The sequence below is a fragment of the Polyodon spathula genome, chromosome 7 (assembly GCF_017654505.1).
Source record: "Polyodon spathula isolate WHYD16114869_AA chromosome 7, ASM1765450v1, whole genome shotgun sequence".
Taxonomy (NCBI): Eukaryota; Metazoa; Chordata; class Actinopteri; order Acipenseriformes; family Polyodontidae; genus Polyodon; species Polyodon spathula.
The window spans coordinates 26,296,060-26,321,512 of record NC_054540.1 but is presented as its reverse complement, the minus strand read 5'-3'; the positions used below and the strand labels follow the sequence as shown (position 1 = coordinate 26,321,512).

Below are 25,453 nucleotides of genomic sequence, written 5' to 3'. Positions count from 1 at the left end.
GTGTTGTGTGACAAAACTGCTCATTTTAGAGTGGCCTTTTATTGTCCCCAGCACAATGAGCACCTGTGTAATGATCATGCTGTTTAATCAGCTTCTTGATATGCCATACCTGTCAGGTGGATGGATTATCTTGGCAAAAGAGAAATGCTCACTAACAGGGATGTAAACAAATTTGTGCACAAAATTTGAGAGAAATAAGCTTTTTGTATGTATGGAAAATTTCTGGGATATTTTATTTCAGCTCATGAAACATGGGACCAACACTTTACATGTTGCGTTTATATTTTTGTACAGTGTAATTTTCTAATTCCCTTCTTAGCAATGATGATGTTTTCACCACTTTGGAAATCCATTCAACATTATGATCTTTTTGAGCCATAGAGAGAAAAAGATTATCACATTTTGAACTGGTGCTCAAATATAGGAATGGTCAATATAGGAACGAAAAATAGCAGGGTTATTTTTCGACACAAAGAACAATAATGTGTTTTTGCTGCTTTTGGAAATCCATGAGACAGTTAAGTTAGAGCTATGATACTGTTGCGAGCCTTAGAGAGACAGATTATTATTATTATTATTATTATTATTATTATTATTATTATTATTATTATTATTATTATTAAATGTTTAATCACTTCTCAGATTCTGCAATGCTTATGTGTGCAATATAGGATATAGTAAACCAGTCAAAATGACTATTTTCACTTTCACTATTGGGAATAATTCAATTTTGAAAACCCGCGGCCTGCTTCTGATGTCAGCTTTTTTCTGGACACTTTTGGGCGGGGAGACGGGGCTTGAAAAAGAGCACACTGTGTACAGTTTCTGTAATTGATGATAATTTTGGACGACTATATAATTTGGACTGGAGAGGAAGGCTATAGTGGAAGATTATTGACCCGATGGAAGACTATTGTTATGACGGGATAAATGCCTGACACCATTGCAGTAAGTGAATCATAGTCATTTTAGTTAAACTTTCATCTATACAGAAACAAATTTTGTTTTTGTTTAACTTTTGTGATTACTGTAAATGACACTAACCTCTTTGTGATGAAACCGCATTCCCTAGTGAGTGTCTTATTGATGTAACATTTTTATTTAAAGTCTATGAAAAGAATGCCAATTTCTTCACTATCCCACCCCTGATGTTCTAAAGACAGCGAGTAACAGAGCTGGTCAGCTATGCAATAATCTTTGGGTTCCCTTACAAAGGCAGTTTGAGAATTTGGTCTGCAGTATTTTCTGGTTAAAGAAACTGTGATATTGTAGTGTATCAGGGTGGTTTCCCCCTTGTGGTGGGTAACAATCAAACAATAAAGTGCCAGTAATCAGGGCTAGTTTTACTTGCCATTTTGTAGTGGGTTCTTGGGATAAACAGCACCAAGGCAGACATAAAAAAACAACATTTTGGCTGAACATTTGTCTACATGAGTTGTTTTTAAGACCTGTGTGTGTGTGTGTGTGTGTGTGTGTGTGTGTCATTTTGTGTTGCTCACCACCATCCCATTACAGTGTAACCTGTTGTATAAAGAATACCTCAACTGTCGATTCTATTATATATATATATATATATATATAGAGGGGAATTCTATACAAACATACTTTTATTTTTCTTGCTGTCAGCCCAAGCAGCGCACATCCCTGATCCCATCCCTGGAGGTGCACCGACCGAACCACAGCTATGACTGCTCCGAGGTCAGCTCTTCTCTAGGCTATGCCAGCTTCAGCACCAGCCCCCCTATCAGCCCTGCCAACTACTCCATTGGGTCTGTGGAAGACTGCGACTTGGCAGGTAAGCAAATACTAGATGCATCTGATGCATGTCGTGATGTTTGGAATATGTGGTTGGCTTTAAATGACCATTTCTCTTGTACAGGATACTATACTGCAGTCAGTCTTCCAAGATGTACTGTAGCACTCCTGATATGAGTTTTTGGAATGAAATCCAAGACATGCATTTGGAGAATTCTGTTGTGAAAATGGTCACTGGATTATGTGGTGCCTTGCACTTAATGGAGCGTATAGATGAAAACAAGGAAAAACTAATTTGATGGTGTAACTGTTACATGCTGTATGAATAATAGAGTTCCATACTACAAACTGTTGTAGCTGCGAGCGCATTTTTCAATCAATGGAGTTATTATTTTGAACATGTATTCACATTGTACACTTTTCACTAAGCTGTCATCATACAGTACATGAATGTTTTAGAAAAGTGTCTTTACGTAGGCTAATAGTTATTAACAATTTCATAGATCTCTGTACAGCACTTTGCAGTATTTTGGTAAAGTAAATTGATCACTTTAGGTGAGATATTATCAATCCAACATAGGGCAGTATTAGTGTATTTGCTTGACCATTTTTAGAGACTCATTTAAGAAATTCAGATTTTTTTTTTCTTTCTACATAAATGGCAAAAATGAAAGCTGCTTCATTTCACTAGATGTATAAGGATTGTATATCAGTCTTCACGAAAGCCTATTCATTATGCCAATATTTTGTCTCAAGGGCATAAATAATAATTGTTTTAGGAACAATTAGGGAATTAAGGTTTTCTTCATTGAAGGCTTTCCCTTTTTTTCTTCAAAGGTACTATTGTCCGTGTTCTACTTTAGACTCTTTGGACCAGATAATTTTGTTGAAGAATGTTTCAGATTCTTCTTCATATTTCTTGGCTTATTTAAGATGGTTTGTTTTATGAATTTTCTTTAAATGTTGTTTGCAGTGAGATCTATGTGTATACAACTCTTCTGTGTGTGTTGTACAGTTCTTTCATGCACTATTATGCCTGATACTTCTAAACTTTTCTTTAAGTTATTAATCTTAGCTGCTCGAATGATTCACCTATCTGCTGTACCCATAATTCTCTTTGAATGTCCACGTCTTTCAAGCATTTCAGTTGGATTTGTTCTGTGGAACTTCTTGATTATTGCTTTGATCAGTGTCAGAGGAAGAGGAAGATGGGCCCCACTGCAGGACCTTATTGTGGACCCCCCTCCCCAAATGTTCATTTAACCCTTATTTATAAACATCAAACATACCAAATCAAGTGTTCAATGTTGAACTATATTTAATTGTCAGAATGTTGGCATGTATGAAACAGTACGTAATAAGAATGTGTTCTACTCGTCTACTTTATTTTATTTTGCGTACGTCTTTACATCCAACACTACACTATTTTTTAATCATAAAGAAACAGGTTTAATCACTAACCCTACCAGGATTCCTCAGTTCTGCAATCACAGAAATTATTACAGAATTCACAGTTCTGCACAAACATTTGCAGAAATTGCCTCACATAGGAAACCAGTTTTTATTATTACTATTTTTAAATCAGAAATGCAGGCATGTTGATTTGCTGTAGTTTATTTTGGTGCCCGCTGCAGCACCCAACAGCTTCCGTCTGAACTACAGGATGAATCGTGCACACAGAATATAACTGCAAATGTCTGTGCTGAATAGTACCCCAAAACCTTCCATGAAGACGTGCCTTGTACCAGCCTCCGGGGGAAAAAAAGACAATAGCGATGCCTGTTGACATGAGGGAGGATACAATCTGAATCAATGGCACCGCACACCGCAGTTACAGTTATACAAATGTGTAACATCTAAAAATATAAATGCGAAGGATATTATCATTGTTCAAAACAATTTTAAACCCCTCCGAGGTCCTCTGAGTGCATGGGCCCGTGTGCAGTTGTTCTTGCTGCACCTGCTATTGCTCGACCATTGACACTGATTGTGGATTTTGGTATACCATGTTTCTTTGATATTGTTCTGTAGCCATTTCTGTTGAGTGCTTTTCTCAAACGTGACTCCAACTCCTTTGTCTTGACAATCATCTGCTGTGTTGCCAAAACATTCTTCTTCAACAGATGTTGAAAATAATTATATTAAGAGAGGGCTGCCAATACTTTTGTCTGGGACTGTAAACAAGCAGGGGATAATAAATGTAGTTGAAGTTCATCTTCTGAAAAAGGAAAATAGGTCAAAAAACCCTGTGTGTTTTAATGTTCATGCCAAATCACTTGTGGTAAGTAAAATATTATAGAGAGATGGGATGTTCAAGCCTGTACATTTTTTTTCATCCTTCTAAGTATTTGTAAAGCACAGACCGCCTCTGGAATAAGGTAAAATCCAGCTTTGTCAACAAAATGTTTGCATTCAGAAATTTTGATTCAGTAGCGGCTTGCTTATGCTTGCTTATAAGTCCCAAGCTTGATATAATATTTGTCTTACATTCCAATCAAAAATAACACTTATCAAATGATGTAACTACTGTGAGATTGGTACAGTAGTACAATGCTGGTTAAGATTATTCATAATTATTTTGTTGGATAAAGAAAAGATTAAATACATGCAGAAACTGAAATAGATACTATAGGAACAAAAGATTTGACTACACTATGTAACACAATTTTTGTTCCTGGGTAGTAAGTGTTATTTCCTAATTGCTTATGCCTCAAAAGTATAGAAAATGGCTATTATCCCCCACAAACTGTGCTTTTGTGACCAGGACAGTGATATTTCAAAATATTTCCAATGGGAAAACGGGCAAATGTGTGTCTTTTCGTTCACATAAAGTCAGAAAAAAACAACATAGTAAGTATAATCGTAAATCTCGAAAAACTACTCACTTCTAAATCTTTTGTAGTCATTTTTGTATTACTTTAGTATAAATACATGTTAATTTGGATTCATATGTTGTTTTTTTTCTGACTTTCTGTGAACGAAAAGACACACATTTGCCCGTTTTCCCATTGGAAATAGTGATATTTTGAAATATCACTGTCCTGGTCACAAAAGCAAAGTTTGTGGGGAATAATAGCCATTTTCTATACTTTTGAGGCATGAGCAATTAGGAAATAACACTTACTACCCAGGAACAAAAAAAAAAAAATATATATTTGTTACACAGTGCTATCGGTTTGGTACTGTGCAAAGTGTTTAATCAGTTCTGGACGCATAAGTGCGCAAGAATTTCAGCCTCTTTGATGTAGCTGTGGATGGCATCCCACACGGTGTGTCAGATGTTTATTTCCAGTTCCAGTGTGTGTTTGTGTCACAAAGACGGCCGGAGTGGGGGATGTTAGACCAGAAACAGGAACCAGGAAATAAACGACAAAGGGGTGGAGTTTGGTGGAGCTGAGCGAATTGTCTCGCTCAGCATTTAATGAATGTTTGTAACAAAAACAGCACTTGGCACGTGAGGCCAAAATAAATAGACAAACAAAACGGACTAACACTAAACAAAACACGTGAGCAGATATTTTAACTATTATTTCTTCTTATTATTATTACCTCTGTCTCCAATCCTGTTCTCCACTCACCGAACACATGACCCTAAGTGAGTGAAAACATGCAGCTTTTATGCAGCTGTACCGAGACTCGATTGCTAATCAATCATTCAATTGGAGTCGCGGTACAACTGCACATGAATTAATAAAGTGCAATTCCCCATGCTCATATATTATTACTTTTTACTTGCACGTGAAGTGCTGTGCAATCCTTGTGCCTAAATGCAAATATTAAACACTCGTGTTACACAGACCCATTTATATCCCGTGTACCAATGACTATACACCAACATTAACACACAACATATAACACAAAATACACACAGCGACGGGTACTTTGCCACAGTGTGTTACAGAGAGAAATGCACAAAGTAAAAGCTGTTAGTATTCCTTTACTAATGAGTATGCTGAGGATGAGCTATACATGTGGCATTTGTCCTGTTTTATTCGATTTGATTCCACTGCTCTCAGCATGATGGTTTGTAAGTGTTCAATACTAGCTGTATTCCGTTAGGGCTTCAAAAGCTTACTCATTCTCTGTGAACAATCGACTGGTGGCAATGGCGTGCTGTGGTGACTCAGCCGGCTCATGTTCCCAACAGTATGTTCAGTCTGTCACCTTTTCTTGCCAACCTTGCCCACACTTCACAAGGTGGGTCACTGGTAGCTGGAAGATGAGTTTATAATTGTGTAAGTTTTACTTAGGTTAGTAAAGTTACTTTGACATAAAGTAATGTAATGTGTGCTATTTCTGTATCTCATTGAAAACTTTATTTTCACAGAAGCAGGATCAAATGAGAAATTCTTTCATCTGTTTTTTTCGGATGATGCGCTGTGTACTGAGCTAAGGGCGTTACAGAAAAGCTTAACTTTACCATGACGACCACCATCAAGAGTGATGGAACTGAATAAATATATGTGTGTGTTCTAATTGGTTGCACAATACTTTCAACAACAAGAAAATTGTAAATCACAATTGTATTTGCTGTATATTATTTTCATGCAATTTGATTTGCATTTGGCCTTTAATAAAATGTGTGTGCTGTTGTTTTAAATAACAGATTTTGACAGTCAAGTAGATCTTTTGTTAGAATTTTAAACATTTGGTGTGCAGACTAGGAGTTTTTTACTCCATCCAGTCTATTTCATGTAGGACTAGCTGTGCCTCAAATCAACCCTCAAAATGTCTTTGTGCAGAATGACAGGGAGGGAAGGAGGATCCAGTGGGACTAGGGTGATGAGCGGTGAGCCATGGCACACAGTATTGGTCTTTGGTCATCATCTTCAAAATATCAGATGTACCCTTTAGTGTGTAGCTACAAATGCCTTCAACATGTCTGTAAGAAAACCCTCTTGTCAGTATTTGTACAAAGCTGCCACTGCCACAGTGTTCAACCATATCATATTTCTGATCACATTTGAGGTACTGACTTCATATTTGTAGGGTTTTAAAAACACTGGTCTGTTTTCTTAGGTACAGATGGTACACTTTGAGTTAATGTCTTAGTATGTGGTATAAAGCTGGGTTTTATCAGGTGTTGTCCTGCAAGAATGAACTGTTTCATTACCACATTATTTTGACCAACTCAGTGATATAGACCACAAACTATGACATAAAGTCTTTACGGTTGGTAAAAATGAACTGCCAAACTGCTTTAACCTCTCGACTATGTCAGTGATGCAGTACTTTTTTTTGCACATATCAAATGTGCCATTATCCTTATATTACTGAATCCAACCAGTGATGAACAGAGTACTCATGGTTCTCGATCCTGCTTAGGGACATAAACCAGTACAGCATTCTGTAGTTAGAAATAATGATTATGATAATACAGGGATTGCAATAAGACTCCCATTGCATAGCAGTTTGATCCATTCCTGGTTTTGCTATGATTTTAGTAAGACATACATGAGTTTGTTACCTATCACTGTGGCTAATCAAGCACATAGTAAAACCTGGAATGGGTGAAACTGCTATGCAATATTTCCATCCCTGCAGTATGTAAAACACAGGAATGAAAACATTTAACCAAACAAAACCTTTTTTTTTTTTTTTTTTTTTTTTAAACAGCACTTCTTTATATCACTATGCATGGAATGTACATCATAAAAGGATTAAAAAGAATTATATGAAAAAAATAATGTAAATTTAACACACTGGAGTTGTTGTTTTCCCGTTGTGGATGCCAAAGGTCACATTTACCACCTATAAACACAAGACGCTGAGTGTAATAATAGAGTTCTTATTAGCTTTATGATGTCCATTGTATTGTTGCCTTGGCAACAGGCAGTGTATGAAGACAGACTAGTTATGTTAAAGACAGCCTACGTTTATAGGTGGATAAATCAAGCAAAATGGGCTGGCTTCCGGCTTACCATAAAAGGCATATGCACTTCTTTCTACAGTTTATTAAGCACTACAAAGGCATTCAAAATGACACAGGAGGCAAATTGTTGGTGCATAACAAGATGTGCTCTGTAATGATTTTGCTACAGAATCATATGCATGTGTAGTGTATTTTGGATTCTTATGTAAACATTTAGGGCTCATTACAGAAAGGCAAAGGGCCTTTTTTCAGCTTAACCCTTAAGAGACAAAACATTTTCAATTGTCAACAGAAGAGGAGGTATTCTGATGAAGCGCTATGAGTTAAATGTTCAGAGAAAGGATGTTTTGATTTAATGCAAGATAGTGGTGCAGTAAACGTGGAATTGCCTGAAGTAACATACTGTAAAGCAAACCTACTTGAGATTCCTACAGTAAGTGCTGTGTAAGAGGCTGTCTGGTAGTATTCAATGCATCAGACATACGGGGAAATATTGACTGCTTCTTTTTTGTTTTCTGTAGTCCACTGCTTCTGTCTGTTTTTGTCTACGATACAGGTTTATTCTCTCAGATCTCGATGAAAAACCCTTTACAAACTAACAGGAAACAAAAAAAATGTTAATAGGGATACAATTAAGCTGGCTCTTTTTCATTTCAAATTATGATGCTGAATGTAGATCTCTGGATAACAAATCATTTTGTAAAGGAGCAAATCCTCCTGTGTATCAGATACACTGCTTAAGTTAATACATACTATTTGGGCATAGTGTAGAATCATCCCATTTATCAAAACAGTTCATTGAAGCTACAGACACACAAGAGAGATGATGAAGGATATATACTGGTTCTTATTATCCATGGGTGCACAGAGCCATCTGGCATGTTTGTAAGCAAGGATAGAAGCAAGAAGCAGGCAGGTGATTAGAAAAAGTTCCTGTTAGCTCTGTAAAAAGATAAATTGGTGGGTGTCAGGAGACCATAACTCTCAATACAGTTTTGTTTCTTCGAAGGACTAGACAAAGCAAAACCATTGAGGAGTAACACTGCCATATATACAAGGTCACAAAGAAAGTTGTGTCTTTTTTAATTGTGTGTTCTTCGTAACTGCTTCCTTCAATGAGACTTTAAAATCAATTGGGGAGAGAGTATGGTCCAAGGCTCTTGGGGGCCCTCAGTGGGAAAATGTTCTGGAGAGCCCTGGTGGTCGTTATTCTTACTGTCGTCACCAGCGCTCCAAATAATGGTAATTGAGTAGTTTTCTCTTTAATCTGGACACTATGTGACTAAAGTGTATTTTGGGAGTAAAATGTAACATTACCTTGAAGTCATATGTACTTTCAAGAAATAATGTACATTTTTTAATGTTAACTTATGGGGTATGCAAGGCTGAAGTTAATGCATTTTAACTTTAATGTTACTTTGAACTACTATACAAAAAACTTGGTCTTGAAATAAAAACAAAAACTACCACTTGTAGTATATTCACAATCGACCATTGAGTCGCTTGGAACCAAAGAAGTATAAAAAGCTTGACAGCATGCAAACTCAAGATGTGCAGCAAAATTGCTATGCATATTTGTTACGCATTACATTTAAATATCATACATAATTCATATTTTTTCAATGCTTTAAGTAGCTTACCAGAAGTGCTGGTCGTCATAAGAAAATTGTTTTGTGTGTGTGTATATATATATATATATATATATATATATATATATATATATATATATATATATACACACACACACACACACACACACACACACACACATGCCTACAAAAAGTCTACACCCCCTTTCAAAATGTTCACCTTTTGTTGCCTTATAGCCTGGAATTAAAATGCATAAAAAAAAAAAAAAAAAAAAAAAAAAAAAAATTATCTACACATCCTACTCCACAATGTCCAAGTGAAAAAAATATTCTGGAAATTTGTAGAAAATTAATTAAAAATAAAAACTGAAATAGCTTGGCTGTTGCAATAGCAATCCTAAATTAACTCAGGTGTAACCATTCGCCTTCAAAATCACACACCAAGTTAAGTGGCCTCCACCTGTGTTAAATTATAGTGATTCACATGATTTCAGGATAAATTCAGCAGTTTTTTCCCTTTATGTTTACTAGAATTTAAGTCATTTCAAAGAATGTTTTTGATTTAGATTTGTAATACACATGGCACTTTTATTGTTCTATTAATGCCCAAGTCTTTGGATGCATAATATTATTAGATGCATTATTAGATGCATGATATTCAATTTCAAACAGGTTTAAACTGTTAGAAAACAGCCATGTTGTTATTAGAGACATTATGCATGTGAAATCAAGGGAGACTAGGAATGCAGCTAAGCCATTGATTTCCTTTCTTAATAGCATGTTATGCTTCAGTTTTTAATTTGGTAATTTTTTTCTTGGCATATAAATACATGTGGTGAATTGTAGATTATTGCAGGATCACAACTTCTGGAATGCAGGAATGCTAAAAGTTTATCTCTTGGAAATAGTGCCTAACAGATAAGTGCAAATTGAACATTCCAAGTCCCCAGACTCTGGCAGAGAGTAAGTGCAGCTTGTATTTAATGAGTCTAAATGGCATCACAGCAATACACAAAGGACCCAGTTCACAAAGTATTTACTGCAGTGCTGCATTTAACACATTGTTTTCTTACTGTGAGGAAAAAATAGTTCCAAAACTCTAAATAAATAATTAAGTGTGTTAATGTCATTGCCCTGAAGTATACCTGTGTTATATTTTGCTAGATTTGTATCATTACAAGTGTGTTTTTCCTTTTAAAAAAAAAAAACAAGTGCAAACAGAGTAAATGCTTACTGAGTGTGGGTCATGGTATTTTTCTAGGGACAGAAACGTTGTGATTTCAGCTTTAGCCTTTATCAATTTTTATGAGTAGGTATTTAGACCTGAAAGGCAAGAAAGAGAAATGTTTCAAATGAAGGGTTTTAAATATATTTTAAATCAAGGGCTCAAAGATAGGAAAAAAAAGTGTAGTCATTTCAAAACTGCACTGAGTCATCTGGCCTTCCCAAGGCTAACAAGAAGCCATGTACGTTTGGGAGGGTTGATTGAGCCTTAATATTTTATAGTCTGCATTTTTGACAAACCCCTGCATCAGTCATACAGCCTGTATTTATGAATAGATTTAAGAAAAAGAAGGTAAGCTTGTATGTGCAAACAAAAAAAAAGCGAAAAGGAGAGAAAGAAAGCAAGCTGAAATATTGGCAGGTCTGATTTGCTGTGGGATTTGTTTGTTGAGGAGGCAGGGTGTTGAGGTGGAGAGGCTGGGTGGGAGGACTATTCATCTGCACACATCATATTAGAATCCTACTGTAGTTAGTCCTTATGTGGAAAATAAAGATTTTGACATTAACATTTTTTTTTTTTTTTACTTATGATTAATATTGGAGGTATGCTTTTAAAAGCCAGCTTTATCGTCTAACACTGCATGCTTACTCATTACATCTGAATTGCTTCTTTAATATTAAAATGCTGCATTAATATGTAGCAATTTTTAGACAGATAAAGAAGGAATTGTTATTAAACAGCACTAAGACAGTCTTAGTACTGTACTCTCTCTTCCAAACTGTACTACTCTACTAAAAAGAAACAGAAAATTGTAAGACTAAAGACATTAATGTCTTGTGAGTGTTTAAAGTTGGGATTATTCACCTTCCAAACAAATACCTGTTAATGGGTTAGAGATCCTAAAAAAGAGGCCTTTGAATATAGAGGAAAGCAGTTTCTGTAAAGCTGTTTAGAGAAATAATACTGAAGTTTGTAGATTAACTCAATTTTTCCCTGTGTTCCTCATAGGGTACCACCACCTAACAGCAAAATATGTTTCATTTACAGCATGTCAGTGCCTGATAAATTAACCATTGTGAGACACCTTTAGTCGCAAGCAGTTTCTAAGGCTTAAAATGTAAAAAGCTTTGAGAGCTGTTCTACCAATTAGGGGCTGCAGCAAATAGTATAATATCCTGATATGATGGTTTGAATGACCAGATCTTGGTGGCTGACAATCCCATGCTATATTGTAAAGACATGAAGTCACAATTGTGATCATGGGAACTTGAGTGACATGGAATTAGAGAAAATGTATGAACAAATCGCCTAAAGCCCGAGACCGCCGGGCATTTTCACGGTTCGATATCCGCTAGTCTGCACCTGGGCACACAGGAGCGGTATGCACTGCGCTGGTCAGTAGTTGTCAATACCAGAATGTAATTTACATATATGGCCAAAAGTTTTGCATCACCTAGTACAGGGGTTTTCAACCTTTTATTGAAACTGTACCACTTCTGTCTGGAGGTTTCAGCTAAAGTACCCTTTACAATTTTTGCTCACTTAATGGCACCTCAGTTGTAATAAGAGGCAGAATAATTTGGTTAACAGATTTATTTTTTTCTCCCGTTTATTTAATACATCATTTTACGCAACAATCTGGAACAGAAAACAAAACAGTAGGCTTCATTCTTAAAACTTGGATGCAAAACATTTAGGAATCTTTCGCTATCTATTGGGTAAAGTCATTATAAATAATACAAAATAGTCTGCTGTGTAAATGTTTATCACGTTACTATTTACTTCCCACTTCAGCATAATTATGTATGCCATTTAAAATGTTTACTTTATCAAAAACATTAACCTCAAGATAAAAATACAATTAATTACTAACTAAAAATGATCCAAAGGGACTCTATAACTTTATGTTGCTTTGCACTTTATGATTTTTGTGTTTTCCTTCGTTTTTCAATTGCAAGTAAGAACTCCGAACACATATTCAACCAGCCGCTATTGCTGTTAATAAAATGCAGCTGCGGCAATAAACAAAAACCGTGAAAGTATGAGTATTGTGATGACTGTTTGTTTACCAGAGCATTTATACTTCTAAAAAACACTGTGAGCAGCACAGACAACTCTCAATAGCCATAATCGCCAGACACATCATTCACCTATATCAGAGTGGAAATCCATGCAATTGAAATCGCGCATGCATACAGGTAGAGTGGACGTAATAATGTGTGGGGTCCCCCCCCACCCCCCATTAGCGGTTAACTTTGAGCTGCTAAACAAAGATTAAAGAGTCATGGTTTAGGGAATATATAATACCGTTAAAAAATTCAATATCATTATTTTCTCTTAATTTCATTTTTATTTGTGTATTTCTGAGTTGTCCTGCCTATCCCCTATGACCCTTAGAGGAACCCCCCGATGAAACACCCTGACCTAGTAGAATATTAGGATGCAGACATGATTTTAAATAAATAAATAAATAAATACTATATGAACATAATTTGGATGTTTTATTTAACATCATGCAATTTAAGAAACTGCAAAGTGGTTTCTCAAAAATCTACAATAGTAGAACAGTATTTCATGTTAGATGTTGAAACGTCACATTTTTCAGTTTTTGGAAAACTACAAGGCAATATGTAATTTCAGTATGTCAACATAACGTTTTTAATTCTATAGGGCGTGGTAGAAAAATATATCCTTTTACAGCCAGTTATTTAGTAAAAATAGTAGTGAACTACAGAAATAATAAAAAAAAAAAGTCACAACGCTCTGGTTTTGATTTGAGCGGACCACAGGACTAGCGGTATCGTCCCGCGCTGATCTGTGCCATCACCATGAAAGCACTGGCAGCGATACAGCCGGCAAAATGCCTTGCATGCCGCGCAGAACCGTGATTGTCTGTCATATTATTGTACCTGTTGAATGTGTAAATAAATGCTCTACCATTTGGTCTGCCATAAACATACTGTTAATTGGCAAAAAGCTCAGAAGCATGCACTTCAGAAACTGAAGAAGACAATACACTCGAGCAAGCCGCTGTAGCAGATTGCCATAGCATTTAGTGTCCTGATTGATGTAACTAAAATAGAAGCAGAAAATGGTCAGCTTGCTTATTACCAGACCCCATAAGGCATCCAATTGAAATGCCCTTTATCAGTGTATGTTCTATTAAATGGCCTTGTTTTAAATGTAACATGAGCATTTAACAATGTAATTACCGCATAGGTGAATACACACTACAATTTGTCTACCAGAAGTGTTGCTTCTAATCACTAAAATGGACTGAAGCAAAAACTTTGAAAAAGATGTATGCTTTCCTCTACAGTACAGTATGTGTGGACAGCAGAGCCAGAGTAAGCCTGAATTTCTCACATGAGAAGCCTACACGTGCAGTGACTTGCTATTTTCTAAATTGCCTATTCCAGGTCCCCTCCTGTTGATGCAATTATTGTATGTACCAAATATGAAGTGTATTTTGTGCACAGCGTACTGTTTTATATATATATATCTCTTGAAATGGTTAATTAGAATTTCTTTTGTGGGTGGACATCCTATAATCCCCTATACAGTATGTAATTTATAATCCCTTTCAAAATGCATTTCATGTCTTATATTTCAAAATTGCTGCACATTTCGTAAAACAAGACCCTATTAGTATACTTTAGACCAAAAACGGCCTCCCCAGTGAGTTGGTGCAGTCCAGCACGTGGTTGGTAACCTCGTGGATGTTGCTCAATAAACTGCTATGTGGCAGCCTCGGAATATGTGAGGCTTGATCATTACAAGCCTGGGAGTTACTCAAGCTGTATCACACAGTACCACAGTTTGGCTTGGTTCTTATCAGATTGAGAACAAAGTGATAGCTGAGGGAATTCATTCAAAGGCCAGTACCGTGTCACACAGAAGGACATTGCTGACAGTATCAAATGCCTTTTTACAAGTCAAGAATGTTGGCTTTAACATCATTTTACCATCAATAACTGAATAATGTATTCTTGTGAGTTCTTTGAGAGAGAAAGAGGTGGCAAGCCTGATTTGGCTCTTTTGTAGCTCATAAATATTTATATTATTGCTGATGAGCAAGGTTTTTTCCCCACATCTTAGATGTGACTTTCAGATTTGACATTATATTTAGTTTTGTTTTTTAAGCAGAAAAGGCAAACTTTTGTGAGTTTCTGTGTTTTTAGTACAGTAATGAGAGTTTCTCAAAGTTCTGTACCACCTTTTACCTTGATTGAGAGATGTTGATTTGAGATTTTGTTTCAGAAAATGAATAGATTGGAGAAGACACTTATATATAATATATATATATATATATATATATATATTATATATATATATATATATATTGTTATTATTACAATATTTTTCCTCCAAAACATGTTTGTAAAAATTGTAGGATTTGTACACAACATGTTTAACATCCTATCTGTTCCTGGCAGAAACAAGGATATCTGATTGAATGAATAGACTGACTTACTTTTTTTGACTTAGAAAGGTATGAAAAATCTTTCCATACTATTGTATCATTTTTTTTTTTTTATATATTATATATAATAATATATTAGATATATATATATATATATATATATATATATATATATATATATCTTGGTTCCAGACAGTAGCTGTATTTCAGAGACGACTCTCAGATGAGTTGAGTCACCGAGTGAATCCATACAGGTTTGTTGACACTAACGAATGATGTCATACTTAAACACACGGTCTGTCTCTTTTCTGTACCTCCTGGATGTGTTTCCTTCCGTACACAGTGAGCAAAAAGTTTTTGCAACAGAACAATCTTTTTTTTTTTTTTTTTTTATAACCTATGAACAGGTTTTTTGTTTTTAACCTATTAAAATTGTATAATGCTGTGGGAGGAAAAAAAATTATAATAACTTTGACATGCATAGCCAAGCAAAATTGTGGAAAATATTTCTTCCTGTTTTTTTTGACAGCCTTCAATTACAGTACTGACATAAATGGTGTTCTGAGAATTAACTACAGACTGCTGATGCTGCATTTAAGAATTTAATTTTGAATTTAATCTTCCACCTCAGTAAAATGTCTGGGATTCATTACTTAATGTTCCTTTTTTTTTTTTTGGTGATAAAGCTAATATGTATTTACTGTACACAGTATGTCGTTTCAGGCTGAGGAATATGTGTTTTGTTTAAGGAGGGCGCAAACTGGGATTGAGTGTAGGAGTTTATTTATTTTAAAGTTTGTAGGGGGTGGATTGCAGACTTGTCTGAATGGGAGTTTGGATAATTTTGTTAGGGAAGATTGGAGGTGTAGGCCTCAGTGTTAAAAGCTAAAGCTGAGCAGAGGAGAATAGCAGTGTTATTTCTGCAGATTATGCTAGAGTGGGAGGGATTGAGAGTGGGATTAGAGGTGCAGTCATGAAGATTTTTAAAAATCTGTTTATTACTCTATGCCTTCGCTATTGTCCATTTAAACTTTTTTTGAATTTATGTTCCTCTTGTCTGAGTGTGCACACTCATAGCATACTTCAGAGGCATGCCATTCCATCAGGATTACGGCTAGTTGGGCAGTCCTTCATTCTTCAGCAAGATAATGACCCAAAACACACCTCAAGGTTGTGCAAGCAATATCTGGCAAAGAAGGAAAGTGAAGGACAACTCAATCTAATGACCTGGCCTGCCCAGTCTCCAGACCTCAATCCCATAGAACTTGTATGGGACGAACTGGACAGAAGAGTCAAAGCAAAGCTACCCCCACAAGTGCCCTACATCTCTGGGAATTGCTGCAGAAGAGCTGGGAAGACATGTCGAGTGATTTCCTGCTGAAACCTGTTAACTGAATGCCTCGTTTGTGAGGCTGTTATTAAGGCAAAGGGTGGCTATTTTGAATCCAAGATTTAGAGACAATTTTCAATTTTCTTGAACACTGCTTTGATAGTCCTTATGTTTTGTTTTGTATATTGTAACATGTGTTTTCATTTTCAAGTATTTACAGAAATGTATACAACGTAACACATTACACTGTGTAACAAAAATTATAATTTTTTTTGTTCCTGGATAGTAAGTGTTATTTCCTAATTGCTTGTGCCTCAAAATCTATACTGTAAACACAGTATAATTGTAAATCTCGAAAAACTACTCACTTCTAAAGTATAAAGTATGTAAATACAGTATAATTGTAAATCTCGAAAAACTACTCACTTCTAAATCTTTTGTAGTCATCTTTGTATTACTTTAGTATAAATACATGTTAATTTGGATTCATATGTTGTTTTTTTCTGACTTTATGTGAACGAAAATACACACATTTGCCCATTTTCCCATTGGAAATAGTGATATTTTGAAATATCACTGTCCTGGTCACAAAAGCAAAGTTTGTGGGGAATAATAGCCATTTTCTATACTTTTGAGGCATAAGCAACTAGGAAATAACACTTACTACCCAGGAACAAAAATTGTGTTACATAGTGTTATCAATACCTAGTTTCCAGCAAGTGTACTCAAACTTTTGACTGGTACTGTATGTGTGTGTGTGTGTGTGTATATATATATATATATATATATATATATATATATATATATATATATACACACACACACACACACACACACACACACACACACACACGCAATGGTTTGCAGAAGTATTCCCTACCAATAAGTCACATTTTGTTGAATTACAAATAATGTATGCACAGTTTTTCAAACAAAGTTTTTTTATTCACAGCAGTAATGGTTAAACTGAACATTGTTATACAAGGAGGCAAAGAAAATTTACAAAATGAAATTTACTGGTTGCATAAGTATTCAGCACCTTAAGTCAGTACTTGGTAGAAGCACCTGTTTATGCATTTTTTTGGATAGGTCTCTACTAGCTTTGCACAGTAGGATGGTGACATTTTTGCCCATTCTTCATGGGAAAATTGCTGCAGTTCTGATAAGTTTGTGGGGGTCGTCGATGGACTGCAATCTTCAAGTCTTGCCATTCGTTTTCGATTGGATTCAAGTCAGGACTTTGACTGGGCCACTCAAAAACATTAATTATTGTTCAACCACTCCAGTGTGGCTTTGGCTTTGTGCTTCAGGTCATTGTCCTGCTGAACTGTGAATTTTCTCCCCAGTTTCAGAGTCTTGGCTGACTCAAACAGGTTTTCCTCAAGGATTTGCCTGTACTTTGCACCATCCATTCTCCCCTGGCCAGCTTTGTGTAGGGGTCGGCTTATTGTTGATGTGTGAACACTGACTCCCATCTCAGACACAGAACTTTGCAGATCCCTGAAGGTCATTGTTGGCTTCAGAGTGACATCCCAAACCAGTTTCCTGCTTGCCCTGCTCAGTTTGGGAGGGTGACCTGATCTGTGTAGTGTCTGGGTGGTATGATGCGTCATCCATTTAATGATGGACTTCACTGTGCTGAGAGGGCTAATCAGCACCTTTTCAAATTTTCTTGTACCCTTTTCCTGGTCTGTGCCTCTCTACCACTTTATCCCTGATTTGTTTTGAAAGCTGCTTGGTCTTCATGGTTGCTTTGTTGGATCACTATGTGAGTTGTAAATTGAAGGTCTTTACATACCTAAGGGAAATTATCTACAAGTTAAACCACTTTGAGTGCACACAGGCTGAAACCATTTCACTAATTTTGTGACCTTTCAAACAAATCATTTGCACCTGAGCTGATTTAGGGCTGCAGTAGCAAAGGGGTTGAATACTTATTCAACTGAGATTAATCAGTTTTTCTCTGTAAATCTTACTTATTTATATTCTACGTGTAAAATCTAATTTGAAAACGTTGTGGAGTATGCTCAGGTTCCAACAAAATGTGAAAACTTTACAGGGGGGCAAATACTTCTGCAAACCACTGTATGTATGTGCGCTTTTGTGTGTTTTAAGTTTTGTTATGCTACGGACTTTGACCTTCATGGGTTTCAAATAGCATCCTGTTCTTTTTCAAAGCAAATACAACAGCCACCCATCAGCATATCAGTTCACAGAGCATGAATATATATTGGCCAATTTTCTCATTAAAGATATAAAATGGGTTTGAATTGTTATTCTTTCTGTGTATAGGGTCATTTGTAACTGCCTTTTTTTACATAGGTTCCAGTCAGATAAATGGCAGAGGGCTAATCAGTTAGCAATTATCTAAAAAATGACTCCTTGGCTTTTAGATTGACCGGCAGGCATGTTTGTCCAGCTGCTGCAGTTGTCCTAGGGAATAGCTTCTAGTGTGCTTCCCTTCTGTTACATTGTGTATCTTGCTGTAGTTGGGCCTGTCTTTGAATTGTTTTGTTTTTTATGGTATACAAAAATAATTATGGTCTAAAAGCTTTGGTAAGCCAATTAGGAAACATTACCAGGGTTTCCTTGGCAACCAGTATGCCTGTTGCTGGCTACAGGGGGTAATTCGTTGAAAGAATTAACATGTCTGAGGACAGTGGGTGTTTAGAAGATCATTTAAACTATCTTTGTATAGGTGCTGTACCTGTACATGTATTTGTGGAACAACCTTGAAAATGAGGTGAATTCGCCTCAATGGGTTTTGATATTTTAAATAAATGTAAGAAGGTAAATTGGTGATAATGACAATCGGTATGTACACTGTATACTGAAAGTAGATAAAATGATAGTGATAGTAACTATTTGTTCACAACAGATGTTCCTCGAACCAGTTGTACACTGAGGTGTAAATCTGATTCTTTATAGATCAAACCAAGTTTTAACATGTGAACATAAGGCTTGAACAACAGCTGCAAAGTATTTATACCATAGCTTCACTAAGTACTCAGAAGGTGGTAAAATGCCTCCATCAACTTGATCATGTGTGAGTCGTGAAGTCCCAGCCAGCCATTGAAATATGAAACCTTTTTTGGGTGGCAAGCAAACAAATAAATGCTAGGACTACACATGTTAAAAGACCAGTTTCGGAAGAAAATAAATAAAATGTAATTCGTTCAAACATCCATTAAAAAGCCCACCTATTGTATAGACAACATATTTGCAGAACCTATTGAATGTTCATTGTGCCAAGCTAATCTGCTAATCACATTATTCTTAAGTAATCATTTTATTGTGTGACAGATATGTACAGTATGAGTGTGTAATATTGTAAATCTACAATATTACTTGTTTTAGATGATGTCTCACTTTCATCCAGAAGGATGGGGGTTTGTGGTAGATTTTAATGTTGGGATACAATATTTTCAAACGCTAAAGTAAAAAAAAAAAAAAAAAAAAAAATGATGAGATGTCCTTTGCAGCTATCTCCAATTATTTATCTTGATATTTCTTACCAGATGAAACATTCATCACTCACATGTACACAATAGCTTATACTTAGTGATTTTATTTTGCTGTGGGAGTTATTTGAAGACAAATGTACTGTAGCCAACTCCTACGCACCATTGCAAAGGGGTAATAAAACGTGGCAGTCCAAGTTTGTACCACAATATACTATTTACAAATATGTTTTTTTATTGTCAGTAATAGTTACAGGTCAAGCAGAAACGTTATAAGATTTTGACACATTTTGTTTATAAGTACTGCAAGATGCTTTATGCATCTTCAGATAATTAAGTCTTCCTCTTAGTTATATTTTGTTTTGTTATGCTTTGCTGAATTTGCCGTTATTGTAAGTGTCAGTTTAGACAACAGACGGTTGTCTCCTTTTTGTCGCACAATACAGCATTTTTCTTGCCACATGATATGGCAGATTATCAATTGATTTGAAATTTGAAATCAAGATAGTGGAATGTGCAGAGATAATCAAAATTGCATTACATGATTTAACATTTTAAGTGAATAATGTTCTTGACACAAGTTTGTGCCAGTGCGTTCAAATGTAGTTTTATATTGCCAGCAATTAGTTTATATTAAATGAAATGACATGTTTTTCAAATATTTATTTTTACAATGCCATATCAATTCAAAGGATTTGGCTCAGCCATGTGTATTTTTAGTCCGCTATCATCAGAAAGCAGGAAGTCTTTCGTGATTATATATATATATTATAATATTATATATATATATATATATATATATAATATATATATATATATATTAATTTCATTTATTACAAATATATCTTTATATAGAATAATGTATACAATAGGCATAATGTATCCGTATTAATACTAAAGGGCTGTTCCGAGTAGTTTCATCGCATTTAGAGTACTTGTCACAAGACACATGTCATCAGTGTAGAGTAATTATACTGAATTAGTAAGGGGAAAGGTTCAAAACAGTAGTTTTATATATAGTAGTTCTTATTATCATAGTCTAAAGCTCGGGTTACATACTGTCACTTTTCATTTAACAACAGTAACAGTGAAATCAATTTTCAATTACATCTTTTTTCCCTGGGGAGGGGGGGCTCCAAAATAATTCTCACAAACAAAACATTTGTGTTAAGTAAATTTGTATTATAAGAAGTAATTTACAATAAGCGACCACAGAAAATGTAGTTGGGTTTCTAGTATCAGGAAATGGATTTACGAATTCATCTTAATGAGACTTGACTGTACAAGGATTTTAATTGGTTATTATGCCATTCCGGCCTTTTGTAATGATTAATTGATTGATTGTGCTTCAGATATGCATTGGTTAAATTAGGGCATCAACCTAATTAAATCTTGAATGCTTTTATTTGTAAAATATATTGTACACTTCATAACTTGGTTAAGCTTTTGTATCCAAAGGCTATGTCAATTGCTCATGCTTTCATTTTTTATTTTAGTGAAAGTCTATTGCACTCAAATATGGCAGGACTTGAGTGTTTGTCCATTTTAGCATTATTTCAGTTCATATAGCCAATAGCCAAACATAAAAGCAAACATGTCACACAAAGTGGGTCAGATAGCTTTTTCCCATTGTGAATGCCGGATAGGATCCGCTACTTAAAATGCCTTCTCTCTGGAAAGCATGCAGATTGACTTTTTTTTTTTTTTCTTTTGATAATTTACTTCAGATGCTCGACAGCGGGGCTAATCTTTTTTTTTTTTTTTTTTTTTGCCTTTTGTTAACTTTCAGAGATTCTGTGTCAGAGAGAAGCCCCAGCCGAACAGGAGCTTCTAGAGGGTCACATCCCTGAGCAGTTCGCAGGCCTTCTGCACGGGTCTTCCCCTGCTTGTGAGTCTCCAGAAAATCCCTACCAGCTGTACAGTAAAGTGAGAAAATACAGCGCACCAGAGCCAAGGAGCAGTCAGAACACAAATCTACTGCAGACAGCGGAGTACGGTGCCCACTTCCTACAAACTAGCAGCAATGCATCCGCACTGAAGGGCACCAAAGAGTGCAAACCACAGGTCGTTTATAGAACTATTTTCCACACAAAAGTCAACCAGACTGGTTGCGGCACGTTTGTGACCACCAGGAATGTGAGGAACGGGGATCAGTGGGTAAGCAACGCTTCTGGAGGGTTTGAGGATCGCGCTTGCACTTTAGGAAGGATGCGGTCTGTTCCCAAAAGCATCTTGGACCTGCAGCTCACCAGAAACATTTCCAAGTCAGACTCCAATCTCATCTCCTGCTCTCCTATCGAGGAGGAAACGAGGAACAGTCGGTGTGAGTCTGCAACAAACAAACCTAACCCCGGAAAGCTGCTGGAGAGAACTCCTTCTTTCACTGCAGAATGGGAAGAAGTAAGTGTGTTAAAAATAACAGAATCCATAGTAAGTGTCGAGCAGAGTTAGCTACTTTAGCAACAATCATTTCGCATATTTTCAAACATCAGACACGGCATTCAGCATCACCTCATATTTTACAAGCAATTTGAGATACAGATTTGCAGATGCTCACCAACCTAATGTAGTTGGTATGTGGCTTTCTTGTGACTTTTTTGTTTTTGTTTTTAGATAATATTCTATTCATATTTGGTACATCACTGTACTCTATGGACATACCATAAAAAAATGTCATGTGCTACTTTCACCACCTGTCTTTATATATGCAGGTACAGATGGGGTCTAAAGTTTAAATGTGTAAAAGCTTCAGTTTAGTTTGTTACTACTAAATGGTTCAAATAAACACAGAGATATCACCTGGTTTTACAGAGAATACTCCATGAGCATTCATGGAGTACTATGGTGAGTTGTGAAGGGTTCTGCCTACATGTGTAAACCATACAGTTTCTTTTTCTGTTTATTAATCACGTTATTTTAATATTTGGTAGAACTTGCATGCGCAGGTTTTTTATGTCTCTTGGCTTTCTAGTGTGACCGAAAATGTTGAAACTTTGGTACCCAGCTGGGTATTATTATTCTATGGGTGTCTTCTCACTTTTTATTATTATTTATAAAACCTTGTGATTTCAGATATTCACTATTATTCTCGAGTTGCGTATACAGTAAATGAGTGGTGACCAAGGACGCTGGAACTAGGGGAGCTGGGGGTTCTATCATATACAGGGGTTAGAGTTTTGTTCAGTGGCTTTCAGCACCCCCACTTTAAAAATCGTTCCATGATCATGATGGTGACATACATTTTTTGTAAGGCTTTGGACCCTTTTTTTTTAATAGTTACTTTGTTATTCTACATGGGGTGGATTCATTTTTTTCATGATTAACATATTCCTGACATAAAGGTCATACTTTATAATATATGTTAGGCTGAGCTGCTGAACTGACAAACTATTTAAACAGTGTATTTCCAGGAAAATTGAATTCCATGCATAAAACAGTGGTCTGTTATTTTTTAAAAGTACATGGTGGAAAGGTAGATTTAGAAGTAAATAGATCATGTTGCAGCTAAACCAACACATTACAATGGTAAATAGTGCATTAAACTGTTTAATTATGCATAAAAAACATACATGGAGACAAACTTAAAAGACTTGGGGGGAAGTTTGTTTGAAGGATCCAGTTGAAAAGCAAGGAGCAGATACTGTGTGCTTTGTTTAATTAATTAGTTATGACCTCTGCTTGTGTGACTGTAGTAGTTCAGGGGATGGTACTGGGGAGTTTTGGGAATAGATTTTTTGGCATAAAATGTAATCTTCAGTCACTTAAGCAACAGAGCAGCACAAAAAACAATGCTTACCCTGGTTCTGAAAATAAAGGCTGATGATGAGGGGCAGAGCAATGTGATTCACAAGCTTTTTTATATATACGTGTGTGTGTGTGTGTGTGTGTGTGTGTGTGTGTATATATATTATATATTATATATATAAACAAAAGCAAGCTTGATGTATCTGTTTTCGTACCGCTCTCGTTTCTTAAAAGCTCAGACGGGTAGAGTTGAAATATTTTGCCTGGAGCTTACAGGGCAGTTGTCACTGTCTCTGGTTATCTGGAACCACGGAGGAGCCAGGGCTTCAGCAACAACAGCTGCAGGCTGCCCTGGTGAGGCAAAGTCACTGTGGTGAAATTAATTGTCCTTATTAAACCCAATCTTTTTTTATCCTCCAGATTGATAAAATCATGAGCTCTATAGGAGCTGGAATCAACACCGGCCTAGAGGAGATCAAAGAAGATGTTTTGGGTAAGGAGGGTTTTTATTTCTTTATTTTTGTGTCATCACCCTCTGCAAGCAGTAGTGTTACCTTTTGAAGTTGGCACCCACTTCACTGAGCTAGAAGGTGTGTTTGTAGAACTGTTATACAGTCCTTTCCTCTGAGCATTTTTTAAAAATCTTTCAACTATATTGTTTTTGAAGGTTGGACCATTTATCATTGTGGCATAACAGAGAAGATATACGAAGCATATGGATTGCTAAGTTTGTTCTGGTTGAACATTTTATGATTGACAAGCTCATATAATGTAATGAGTTTAAGAGGCCATATTTCCTAACCAAGTTAAAGAATACATTTTCATGTGAAATCTATTCTGGCAGCTTTTTTTAATACATTTAGAAGAAAATTAATTATGGATACAATACCACATTTACGGTTTTAAGAACTGAAAACTAATTGTATGTGATTAAATGTATCCACTTCTGTACATAAATCAAAGAAATAAACATATATATTCAATTGTATAACAACATTTGTTTGCAACTTTGGAAGATTAAAGCTTTAATGTGGGCTTTATTCTTGTCTCAGACGTGTAGCTTATCAATAAATTAACCTTAACCTGTCCATAGGGCATATCCATTAGGTGGTGAAATGCAGTTCCGCTGTGGCTGTTTTAATCTGGTTAGGGGATTGTTAAAAGATTTAAAAATATGGCTGTAAATGCAACTGGCTGTCAATAGACAAACTGAAATTGTATTCGTTGTCAATAAAATGCAATGTATATGTATTTTCACAAGCACGTTCAATTGCAATAGCTATACCAAATAATTTTTTCCCCCTAAAGTGATAATTTTTTTAAAAAGTGGTTTTATTTTTAAATCCAATAACGCCATATCAAACACTATGGCCCAGATATGCTAAAGGTTTGTGCACCGCGCAGAGGATTATGCGTGTTGCAAATGGCCATTATGTGCAAATGTAGTCAAAACTTATTTTTGCGTGCCAGAATCTGTTTTGCGCTGTGCACAAATATAATGTACGCATAGAGCAATTTGGCGAGAGTGGCCAACAATTGCGAGATCCTGCCATGTTCAAAATACATTTTAAACACTTGTGTTACACAGACCTGTTTATATCCCGATTACCAATGACTATACACCAACATTTAACAACACCCCCCCCCCCCCCCGTGCAAAGCACACATGGCCTCAATGGCCACCTACCCCCATAAAAGCCCAGAAGTCCAGCACAAAGTCCTGGGCCAGGACCGGAGGCTTCAAGGGGCCCACAGGTCATAAGGCTGTCAGCAGCAATGCTGACAGCGGGGTGGCATAATCCTGCCAGGGTAGTCCTGGCAGCGGAAAGGCTGCTTGGGGGGTGGTCTCCTGACCTCCCTCCTTCTTCAGAGCCGGCAGCTCCCCTTGGTGGGGCTCCGACAACAGTACTTCCGGCAGCGAATCAACTGTAGTGGGAGCAGGTCTCCTGACCTCCCCCACGATCTCCAGCAGCGAAGAAGCTGCAGTGGGAACAGGTCTCCTGACCTCCCCCACGCAACCCCAGGCGATACTGAGGGGCGGGCAACCCCGGGCG

The 25,453-nt window shown here is 36.3% G+C and overlaps 1 protein-coding gene across 8 annotated transcripts in view; it reads left to right on the top strand.

Moving 5' to 3' along the window:
* LOC121318441 (ankyrin repeat and sterile alpha motif domain-containing protein 1B-like) overlaps nucleotides 1-25,453 on the top strand; it is a 220,716-nt gene that overhangs the window by 154,119 nt on the left and 41,144 nt on the right. For all 8 annotated transcript variants that reach the window (XM_041255122.1, XM_041255118.1, XM_041255117.1 and 5 more), the window contains 3 exons: nucleotides 1,627-1,795; nucleotides 21,445-22,055; nucleotides 23,820-23,892. In XM_041255122.1, the coding sequence (XP_041111056.1) occupies nucleotides 1,627-1,795; nucleotides 21,445-22,055; nucleotides 23,820-23,892 (853 nt within the window). The remainder of the gene's footprint in view (nucleotides 1-1,626; nucleotides 1,796-21,444; nucleotides 22,056-23,819; nucleotides 23,893-25,453) is intronic.